Below are 11,296 nucleotides of genomic sequence, written 5' to 3'. Positions count from 1 at the left end.
CAATTGTCTCTCTCACTATCCCTTTTTTTCACAGCTGTAGAAAAGCAGGCTGCCTCGGAAATATGAATTTGCAAATGTATCTTACAAAGGGAGGCCTGTAAGACACCCATACCACAAAGATTATTTCTACGTCCCATGAAAGTATCTTTAATCACTTAACAAAAAAATTTAATTCAGACTATTTATCTTTTTAAGTTGTTGTCCTGGTCATATTAAAACCATCAGGTAGCTTCAGAAGTGTTTAAATACTCCTGAGTTTTCTTTGCTAAACCTTAAGATGATTCTCGATGTTTCCCTTTTCCCGTTTGGAATTGAAAGCAAACAGAACTGAAGACTCTGCTAGATTTTTTTGTTTAAATCAATTTCCAAAGTCACCCCATTTAAACGAGCAATTCTAGGTGGACGGGGGGGGGGGGGGGGGGGGGGCGGGGGGGGGCGGGAAGCAAACAAGAATATTCATTATAGCTTTCTCTAGAAAGAATTAGCCGATAACAGATTAAGTAAATTGTAATGTAAAACTCACTTTGTAATACAGGTATTTAATACATCAAGACGGCATCTCAACTGTAAATCAACTATACTTCAATAAAATAAATTTTCTTTTAAAAAGACGGTATCAGGAATTCCCTGGTGGTCCAGTGCTTAGGACTCTGCACTTTCACTGCTGAGGGGGTGGGTTTGATCCCTGGTTGGGGGACCTGCATGCCGCACAGTGCGGCCAAAAAAAAAGAAAAAAAAAAGACAGCATCTCAAAACTGTGGAGAAAGGACAGAGGGTTCAATAAATGGTGTTGGCATACGTGAAATAACAGAAAATATATTGGTCTCTTGCTCTGGCTCCTGAACCTGTTGTCATTTCCTGGGTGACAGGAGTCCCTTTTGTTGTAATGAGGCGACTCTGGGTGAGGCCCTGGATAGTTTCAGGATGGGGGCTGGGCGCCAGTAGGATCAAGCCATGGTGAGAAGCTTGGAACTTCAGCCCCACCCCCATCCTCTGGGAAGGGGAGAGAGGCTGGAGATTGAGCTAATGATCCATCTTGCCTACGTGATGAAGCGCCATAAAAATCCCAAAGGTTTGGAGTTCAGGGAGCTTCTGGGTTGGTGAACACGTCCACGTGCCAGGAGGGTGGTGCACCCCAACTTCATGGGGACAGAAGCTCCTGTGCTCGGGACCCTTCCGGACCTCACCCTATGTATGTCTTCATCTGGCTGTTCATCTGTATCCCTTATTATATAATAAACTCGTAGGCATGAGTAAGTGTTTCCCTGAGTTCTGTGAACTGTTCTAGCAAATTATCAAACTTGAGGAGAGGTCGTGGAAACCCCTTCTTCTTTTTTTTTTTTTTTTTGCGGTACGTGGACCTCTCACTGTTGTAGCCTCTCCCGTTGCGGAGCACAGGCTCCGGACAGGCTCCGGACGCGCAGGCTCAGCGGCATGTGGGATCTTCCCAGACCGGGGCACGAACCCGTGTCCCCTGCATCGGCAGGCGGACTCCCAACCACTGCGCCACCAGGGAAGCCCGAAACCCTTTCTTTAGCCACTGAGTCAGAAGTACCAGGGGCAGCCTGGGACTTGCAGTTGGCATCTGAAGTGGGGACAACCTCGTGGGACTGAGCCCTGAACCTGTGGGATCTGGGATGTGAATATTTTTTCCTAGTAAGTTTTTGACTTTGGCCACAAAGAAGTTTATTTTATGGAGTCGATTATCAGTGTTTCATCTTCTGGCTTTAGAGCCATACTTAGGAAGGCTTTTCCTCAGAAAAGCTTAGAAAGGGATAATCCCATGGTTTCCTCAAATAACTGTATGATTTCCTTTTTTCCTCTAAGTAGCTTGTGTGTAGGGCTTCCCTGGTGGCGCAGTGGTTGAGAATCTGCCTGCTAATGCAGGGGACACGGGTTCGAGCCCTGGTCTGGACGGATCCCACATGCCGCGGAGCAACTAGGTCCGTGAGCCACAACTACTGAGCCTGCGCGTCTGGAGCCTGTGCTCCACAACAAGCGAGGCCACCATAGTGAGGGGCCCGCGCGCCGCGATGAAGAGTGGACCCCGCTTGCCACAACTAGAGAAAGCCCTCGCACAGAAACGAAGACCCAACACAGCCAAAAATAAATTAAAAAAAAAAAACAAGTAGCTTGTGTGTGTGTGATAAAATACGCATAACATAAAACTTAACATCTTCACCATTTTTAAGCTGCCAGTTCAGTGGTATTAAGTACATGCGCATTGTTGTACAACCATCACCACCATTCATCCTCAGGTCCCTTTTCACCTTGCAAAAGGGCAACTCTGTCCCCATTAAACACTAACTCCTCATCCCCCCCCGCCCCGGAAACCTCTAATCTACATTCTGTCTCTATGACTCTGATTACGCTAGGGACCTCATATAAATGCAATCATACCGTATTTTTCCTTTTGTGACCAGTTTCTTTCACTCAGCATATCTTCAGGTTTCATCCATGGTGTAGCAGGTGTCAGAATGTCCTTCCTTTTTAAGGCTGAATAGTATTCCATTGTATGGATGGACCACGTACATCTGAGGATGGACACGAGGGTTGTTTTTACCTTTTGGCTATTGTGAATGGTGCTGCAATGGACATGGTTGGATGAGTATCTGTTGGATTCCCTGCTATCAGTTCTTTTGGATACACACCTAGGAGTGGAATTGCTGGCTCATACAGTAATTCTACACTTAGCTTTCTGACACTTAGCTTTCATTTTACATTCCCACCAACAGTGCATTTTGTTGGGTTGCATTTTCTCCACACCCTTGTCTACACTTGTTATTTTCAAGTTTTTTTTTAAATTGTAGCCACCCAAACAAGTGTGAATGCACACATCTTTTAACCCAGCAATTCTACTTTGGGGAATTTAAACTCTTCCAAACTTGCTTTTGTTAGTTCATGACATAACCCGGCCATCCTTCCATGTCGTGCATATAATTCTCGCCCTCCTGTTGATGACTGTGCTATTTCCTAAGAAGGATGGGCCTGGGGTTAACTACTGTTTCCTCCTGGACATTTACACTGATTTCAATTTTTAGACACTGCCACACTGCAACAAATATACACTTTATGGGACTACTCCAAGAAATACAGTCCTTAAAACCTACTTCCAAAAACCCAGCTTTCACTCCTTAATTTGCTAAGCACCCCTGAAAGACTGGAGTCTGTGGGCTGTTTGCTTTCAGACCGTGCTTACAAGAGAGCTCCTGTACAGTCGGTACGTCTCTGCAAACTCTTCCCCCAAGTAATAGAGCTTTGGTGCCTGGGCCCAAACTTCTGCTGAACATTTTGGAAAAGGGAATAGAGGTAGTTTCACGCTCATCTTTAATTCCAAACTGTGATTTCCCAGAGACCCTATGCCTGGGCAGTACTGAGCAGGCAGCAGGTGACCTCATCCGGTGAAAAATGAAAGACCAGCCAGCTACTCGGCTGCTGTTCCCTTGACCCACTCCCAGTTTCATCCGATGTTCCACATTTCACTATGCAAAATTTAAGAGATGCAAAACTATGAAGACTCACACAACAGACATCCACATACCCAGCCCCCCAAGCTTTTCCAAGAGAGCTCAAGTCTCCAGCCCGCCCCTCCCCAAAGGCCAGAGACAGTGGCTGTCTGCCATGAATCACACCAGTGTTTAGTATGCCCTGACTCCCTGTATATCACCACAGAGAATTGGGTTTTGCTGGCTTTTAGATTTGTTTTTTTTTTTTGCTCTTATTTAAAATTTGAAGTATAGTTGATTTACAATGTTTCAGGTATACATCAAAGTGATTCGGTTATATGTATATATCAATATCTTATTTTCCGGGGAGTGACTGTAGCCGGTACGGTGTCTTTGGTTTCCACGCCATTGATCCTTGTCAGCAGGGAGGCACCCGTTGACACATATATGGGTTTGCTGAGCCCTCTCTGTCTTTCTACACGTGTTTTTGTCGATATCCTGTAATTTTCTGAAGTCAACCATGTCCTATGCAAACAGGGAGTTTTATTTCTCCTTCCCTCCAGGGAGGAGGCTTAGACGCCCAGAGGTGGGACAGGATGGACGGGGTCCATGGCCCGTGGGGTCTCCAGGCCAGGGTGGCTGCTGTGCTGGGGCCGGGGTTCAAGGGCGGGAGCAGGGGGCAGGAGAGGGCCGGCTGAGCAGGGTCCGGGCCCTGGGGGTGCCGCCCCTCGTCCCTGCCCCTGGGGAGTGAGGGCCTGGGCTGTCACTGCCTGTCCCGTCCCTGTGGGTCGGGGGCTGCACAGAGGGAGGGCCGTGGGCGCAGAACCAGCTGAGGCCACAGTCATTTCCAATTCTGTCCTGTTTCCTGTCCTATGGGGCCCCACCTGACACCCTGACTGTGGGGCAGAAGCTGACAGCGAGTGGTGAGTTCACGTCCCCGGTCCCCAGCCACCTCGACCGCTGGGACTGGTCAGGGGCGCCTGGCACGGAGGGTCCACCCAGTCCTGTTGGCTTGGGCTCCGGCCCTTCCTGTCATGAGGACGGAAGGCAGGGGTGACGGATGGGAAAGTCTGCTGATTCCTGCCCTTCTGGGCAGTCCTGGAGCCCGTGCCCCCGCCCCTCAGTCTGTACCCCCAGCCACTCCTAGACGGAGTTGGGGGACAAATCTGGGGAGCACCCATCTGCTCCAGCTCCTCTGGGTGCAGAGGAGGAGTGGGACGCCCCCCACCCCACCCCAGGCACGCACAGGCCTCCTCGGGAGCCAGAGCTGGAGGGGGACACCGGCGCCAGGTGACGTGGTGGAACCAGGCCGACAGCACAGGGAGGCTGGTGTGGTGCCCACGCAGGGCCTTATTCACGTTGCTGTGCTTTAGTGGGGTCTTAGTTCTGAGAAGTTACAGACCCCCGAGGGCCCTCCTTGCAGGAACTTGACCACGTGCCCAGCCTGCCGACCCCTCCCCACGACCGGGTGTGGGGGGGAGTCAGAGACCACACGGGGTGCCGTGCCCTGAGGACGTGCACGACCTGAGTCGGTGACATGGAGGAGCCCCAAGAAGATGTCGTGCCAGCTGTTTCGGGACTTAGAGGAGCTGATTCGAAAGTTCACATGCAGAGTAACTAAGCGAGAACTGCTGGGAAAACCCTGTAAAAGCATGCAAGAGGGACTAGGCACGCCAGCTACAAGACATAGATAAAGGTTACACTAATGCTACCGTAATTACCAAAAGCCTTTCTAAGTCAGACAAAATCCTAGATTCCACTTTAAAAACTGGCTGATTCAACCACATGAAAATCAAGTATCTGCATGGGGGAAAATCCCTAATCAAACTCAAAGAAACTATGAAACTGGGGAAAAATATTTACAGTTCTAATGCCCTTAATGGATGAGGACTTTCTACAAATCAATTTCTTACAAGGCAAAAATATGAGAAATGATAAGGGAGAGTTCACAAAAAAAAGGAAGGAATGATAAAATATGCTTGTTCACCTCGCTCCTAAGAGATGTGCACATTGGCACCAAATCAACGTCACCGTGTCCGTCTCACCTCAGCAGCGAGGTCACAGCTATGAGGGAAGGTCGAGGAATCTCAGGAGGTTCTGGTTGGGGGTCATCAGGTACCATGAACACACTGCTAAAGCTAAGAGCATGGAGGTGATAGACAGCATTCTCTACAGGTGGGAAGAGCATGAGCTTGGAGCTCTCCGTTGGCCCTTGTGCATTTGCCAGATCAGAAAAACACGAGTGCCCATCAGTAAGGAACTTCAATAAAATCATGATGGAAAGCAGCGACAAGTACAACCGTATCTAAATGTAAAACTGTCATTCTGCAAAAGGCACAGTTAAGAGAATGAAAAAGCTACAGACTGGGAGAAAAGATTTGCTAATCGTATACCTAATGAAAGCCTCGTGCAGAATAAGAAGCAAAGCGCTGGCGAGGACGTGGAGCAACAGGAACTCCCGTCCAGCACCGGTGGGGATGCATATGGCGCAGCCACCGTGGGAGACAGCTTGCCGGTTTCTTACAAAACCGCACACACCCTCACCATGTGCTCAGCAATCATGCTCCTTCAGATTTACCCAAAGGACTAGAAAACATACACCCACATAAAACCTGCATGCAATCTTCACTGCTCTGCTCATGATCGTTAACAGCTGGAAGCAACCAAGATGATCTTCAAAGAGGGAATGGAAAAACCGTGGGATTCCATGAAACGGACTACGATTCAGGGACACAAGGGAACCAGCTATTGATTCACTCAAAGCACGGGTGGGTCTTAGACTTGTTTTGCTCAGTGAAAGAATCCAGACCCATGTATGACTCCATTCACAGGACGTTCTGGAAAAGGCGCAACCCCGGGAGGATAAGGAGCAGTGGCTGCCGGGGCTGCGAGGCTGGGGGCTGACGCTGGAGGGCGGATGCAGCGGCCCCACCCTGTGTGAAAACCCACAGGCCATGCATCCCAGAGACTGAGCTGTTACGTGTGCAAACTGAAAAAATAAAGAAAATCAAAGCTCATCACACGGTACACCTGGAATCTATGCGTTTCCTTACATGTACACTTTACCCATGAAAAATGTTTCACACTGAGGTGTCCTGAAGAGTTCACTGCTTTTTTTCCTTATTTCTTAAGCACACCTGTTTTGTCATGAGGGTTTGTCAGACAATATGAAACCAAGAGCATCAGCATGAAACAAGCACCCCTGTGTGCCCTTCCCCAGGCAGCAAGCCCTGTTCCACGTGCTGGCAGCCTACTCCGTGTATGACACCGTGAGTATCCCCGCGCCCAGGCCCTGCCCCTTCCAGGGGGTTCTACGCGATGGTAAGGATGCAGGCGCACAGGGTCACAGAGATGATGTAGGGGGCTCCCCAATCTTAGACTGAGCAGAAAGGCTGGGGTGCAGACTCCACGTTTCAGGACAGAAACAGCACCTAATTCCTGGGTTGATGAGACCCGCACTTGATGGGGCTGCCAGGTGCTCGCCGCAGCGGAAAGATTTTTTAACAATTAGCTCGAGGCCTAACAAGCATTGCTGTTGTCATGAAACTTGAGTTTTGATCCTGAAGATGCCACATTATTAATCGAAATCTTAGCAGGGATGAACGTTTCCAGTAACCCAGACTCCTGTGGGGCCCCAAGGGAGGTAGCCCCCACCCCATCTGCTCTTTCCAGAACATTCCCTCAAGGAACATCAGCTCCACGTCTGGCCTGCCGGTCCACAGCCCAGGACAGCCCTCAGGATTGGCTGTTGCCACGGCGATGGAATTCCCTCCCAAACCTCCCAGTGAACCATGAGGCCACAGGCAAGTGGCCCGCGGACACCAGCTTTCAGCCAGAAGGCTGGGTCCCTTCCCCTGCAGCGCCTGGCCGGACCACCCCCAGGGCCGTACGACAGGCCTGGCCCTACAACCCCACTGAGGCCCCCTGCCACTGGCTCTGCCCAGCCTGCTGAAGACAGCGCTGCCAGGCCCAGGACGCTCCTCCTGCCCTGTGGCACCTGCAGCCAGCGCCCCTCCCGGGGCAGTGACCAGCACGGCCACAGCGGAGCCAGGGCAGCGCCCCAAGAGCTGCCCCAAGGCCGCGCACGTGCCTACAAACCCCTGACGTCTGTGTCCCCAGAGAAGCTGGACACACAGGGGCCTCCAGAAGACAAGGTGACTGTGAGCACAGTGACCCCGAGGCCCCGGGAAGCCAGCGACACGCCCTGCTGCTTCACGCTGGCCTTCCCGCGGGACGGTGCCCCCCTTGCACGGCACAAGGTCCTGACCCTGAAGGGCTTGGCCTGGCCTGCATTTGGGCCCCGGGAGGGCAGGCGCGCCATGAGCACCCCGCCAGCCAGAATGGTGCCTAAAGGGGCCACCCAGGCCAGTCCAGAATTCTGGCCCAACGCTAGGCGGGCCCTCTCGGAGCCGCACATGACCAGCTGGGGCCTAGACATGCCCCACAAGGACACTTCGGTGACCTGAGGTGGCTCTGGGAGCAACAGGCCACCTCCACCGAGGGGCTGGCAGGGGCAGGTGGGCCGACCGCACCCCCATACACATAAGGAGGCAGGGCTGGCCCCATACCAGAGCCCACGCAGCCATCTGGGCCCCACAAGGCAGAGCAGAGGGCACTCTGGGCGGGCTGGACCCAACAGGCTGCACCCTTGCCTTTGCCAAAGTCAGTTACTGCCTTTCAGGGTCCCCAAAACTCAGGAGATACGACCCCAGCCGGAGTCCAAATGAGCTCCCCGCCCCCAGAGCCCTTCCCTATGAAAGCCTCCCTCCCAGAGGAAGGGACACCCTTTGTCTTAGTTTCCCCCTTTGCTGGTTGAAGGTGAATAAAGTTTCATGTGTTACGTGCTAGACTGGCCCATTCTTGCAGCACCCAGGGGGTCTCTGCAGGACGCACCCGGGGCCCCCAGAGACAGAGGGGCCACCAGCAGGACCAAGCTGAGGTTCCCACATGCCTCCTGGGGGGCCACACGCACAACGGCCTCCCAGACTCAGCTCAACACCAGGGTCAAGCCCATCAGATTCTCTACAGTGACTCAGCATGTGCCCAGTGGGCCAGTATGGGGCTGAGAAGAGTGATAGCTGGGGGGCCAGTGGCATCAGTTCACGACAGTCTGCGCAAGGGGTCCCGGCAGACCCATGGTCCCTCCGTCACCTACCTGGGCGGGCCGGAGCTTCCTTCCCTGCATCCTCCCTGCGGGTGCCTCTTCCACGCCTGTCGCCTGTGCCTCAGTTGGGAGAGCAGGCCCTGCAGCTCAGGCAGCCCAGGCCACCCCTGTGGGGTGGGCGGGCCCAGCTTGCTCGCCTTGTGCTGCCGGTTCTTGTGCTCCAGCTTGTAGATGGCATCCTCCACGCCCTGGCAAGAGGGGGCCAGCTCGTTGTGGGGACCACCGCCTTGGCCTCAAGTGGAACCCCAGCCCCTTCCTCACCCCGCCCCGCAAACGGGGAGCTGGGCCCTGCCCGTCTTGATCCCCAGGGCCACCCTGTTGGGAGGCTTGTCCTCAGCAACTCCCCCACGGCCTCCTGGGGGGTTGGGCCGATTGGGACCTCCTTGCTGCTCTGGGGGTACAGGGGTTGGGGCCCCAGGGTCACCGCTCCAGCCTGGTCAGGGCAGCTCTCTCTAGGGACCTCCACATCCCCCGGGAGCTGTGTCGGCCCAGACCCAGACGCTGGCCTTCCTCGCTGTCCTGACGTCCAGGGAGACTTACAGCGTGAGGGGCTGCTGGGCAACAGAGGGTCCCAGAGGGTCCTGGAGCTACAGCCAGAGCCAGAGCGGCTGCTCTGCGTCGAGGGAGCTGCCCCTGGGCGGGGCGGGGGGTAGCTCCGGCTCACCTGGCCCTTCTTGGCCGAAGTCTCCATGTAGGGGATGCCATAGCTGCGGGCCAGGTCCTGGGCCTGCCAACACTCCACGGTACACGTGGCCAGGTCACACTTGTTCCTCAACAGCACCCTGGGCATGTCGTCCGAGTCCTTCAACCACTCAATCTGCTCCCTGCAAGGGGGAAGGTGTGAGTTGGCCGGTGGGCTGTGGGCTCGGCTGCACCCGGGACACGCAGAGAGCCGACGGGAGGCCCCCGAGGGTTGCCGGGCAGCTCACCTGTACTGGTGGATGTCCTCGAAGGATCTGGCCCTTGAAGGACTTGGCGTCGTTGACGGCAAACAGAGGAAGCCCTCTCGGGTGCACGTGTACTGGGCCCGCATAGCGCTGTACTCCTCCCGGCCCACCGTGTCCAGCATGCCCAGCAGGCACATCTCCCCATCGATGACCACTTGCTTCCGGTGGGAGTCCTGGGGAGGACACTGCTTAGAGACAGCCGGCCCTCCAGGGCTGGGACCCTCCCTCGCTCCTCTCATGGCCCCCAGGACCAATGACAAGGAGACCCCTCCTGCAGTGTGGGTGGGAGACAAGCCCGTGTCAGGAGCTGGGCTGTGGACGGGAGCCAGGCCGGCTCACCTCTATGGTGGGAAAGTACTCATCCACAGAGTGGTTCTGGACGCGCTGGATGGTCAGGGCACTCTTCCCCACGCCTCTGGCACCCACCACCGTGAGCTCATACTCCGTCATCAGTCCTCAAGGGACCACAGCACAAGGCACTGCAGTGGTCTCCTGTCCCGTCCGCCAAGGAAGCCTCACGCACCACGGCCAGACCACGCAGGGCACACCCACTGAGTTCCCTGCGCCAGCATGCCCAGGCCTGGCCTGCCCTCTGTGCCCAGACAGGTAACAGGGGCCCCAGCCAGAAGGGTGGCCCAGACGCTCATCTGTGGCACCTCCAGCCCAGAGGTGGGGGGGGTGGTCCTACCTCCAGCTACACTTAATGACTGTGTGAGAGAAGCAGGGAGCCGGCCCCCCCAAACACAGGGCAGACAGCCGAGAGCATCTCCCAAGCAAGCACCTGAATTAGAAGCTGCTGGGTAGGCAAAAAGCCTGAACTGGAGGTGCCGCAGGCTGAGGATACCAGTGTCCCCACGAGAACAGGCCTTGCCACAGTGGAGGGCACAGCAGTGTGCCGGGACTGGCAAGTGGCAGCCGACAAGCAGCTGCAGCCACCCCCCACCTGGCATGCTGGTGCATCTGACAAGTATTCACTGAGCGCCTACTGCACGCCAGGTGCTGCTCCAGGCAGAGGGCGACAGGCAGACAGAAAGAATCCCTGCCCTGGCAGGATGGGGCTCTGCTCCAAGGAAAAGATCTACATAAAGGGGAAATAAAGGGAAACCCACGAGGCCCCAGTGCCAGAAGAAGTTTGGAAAACATAAGGCAGGTGACGAGGTGGGCAGGCGGGGGCCAGAGCTCCAGGAAGCAGAAGGTGATCACAGGAAAAGACTCAAAGGAGGTGTGGCAACAGGGGACAGGTAAGAAAGGAAAAGGGCCTGGGGCCAACGCTCCTAGCTGGGGTGTCCCCATTCTGTGATACTTAAAGAAGGGGGTCCCTTGCAGTGTCAGTGGGCAGTGATTTTCTAAACTCCAGGCCCGCCTGGTGTGTGTCATGGCCATGCGGTGCCCGAGCTCTTCGCAGGGGTCCATGGGGCTCTGGCGGGTGGGAGGCCTGCCTTGCCCCATGGTCACGGGCGGGCCTCCTCTCGGGGGCACCCAGCACACTTGTGGGGTCCCGGAAGACAGGGCCAGGGACACACAGCCAGAGGGGCTGGCCTGGGTGAGGCAGACCAGAGCACCTCTGCCCGTGTCTCACCTGTGCCCCCGCGTGCCTGGCGAGGACAGTAGGTACCTCGCCCGGCCCAGCTCCTGCAGCCCCTGAGGACATCTAGAGGCCAACTCCTGGACTGGCCTGGAAAGCTGAAGTGATTCAAGCTACTTAAGTATGAAAAGAAAAAGAGAGAACTGGAAAACGT

The 11,296-nt window shown here is 54.8% G+C and overlaps 1 protein-coding gene across 1 annotated transcript; it reads right to left on the bottom strand.

The window, feature by feature from the left end:
* Nucleotides 1–1,868: 1,868 nt before the first annotated feature.
* On the bottom strand, nucleotides 1,869–10,011 carry LOC132422776 (GTPase HRas-like). The gene is made up of 5 exons (XM_060007776.1): nucleotides 9,897–10,011; nucleotides 9,540–9,730; nucleotides 9,275–9,434; nucleotides 8,602–8,798; nucleotides 1,869–2,534 (listed from the first exon to the last, which is right to left on the bottom strand). The coding sequence occupies exons 1-5, from the start codon at nucleotides 10,005–10,007 to the stop codon at nucleotides 2,381–2,383; spliced, it is 813 nt and encodes a 270-aa protein (XP_059863759.1). The 5' UTR covers nucleotides 10,008–10,011; the 3' UTR covers nucleotides 1,869–2,380.
* Between the last annotated feature and the right edge of the window lie 1,285 nt (nucleotides 10,012–11,296).

Source organism: Delphinus delphis, chromosome 3 (genome assembly GCF_949987515.2).
Source record: "Delphinus delphis chromosome 3, mDelDel1.2, whole genome shotgun sequence".
Taxonomy (NCBI): domain Eukaryota; kingdom Metazoa; phylum Chordata; class Mammalia; order Artiodactyla; family Delphinidae; genus Delphinus; species Delphinus delphis.
The sequence above is the reverse complement of the archived record's forward strand: the minus strand, read 5'-3'. Positions and strand labels throughout refer to the sequence as shown.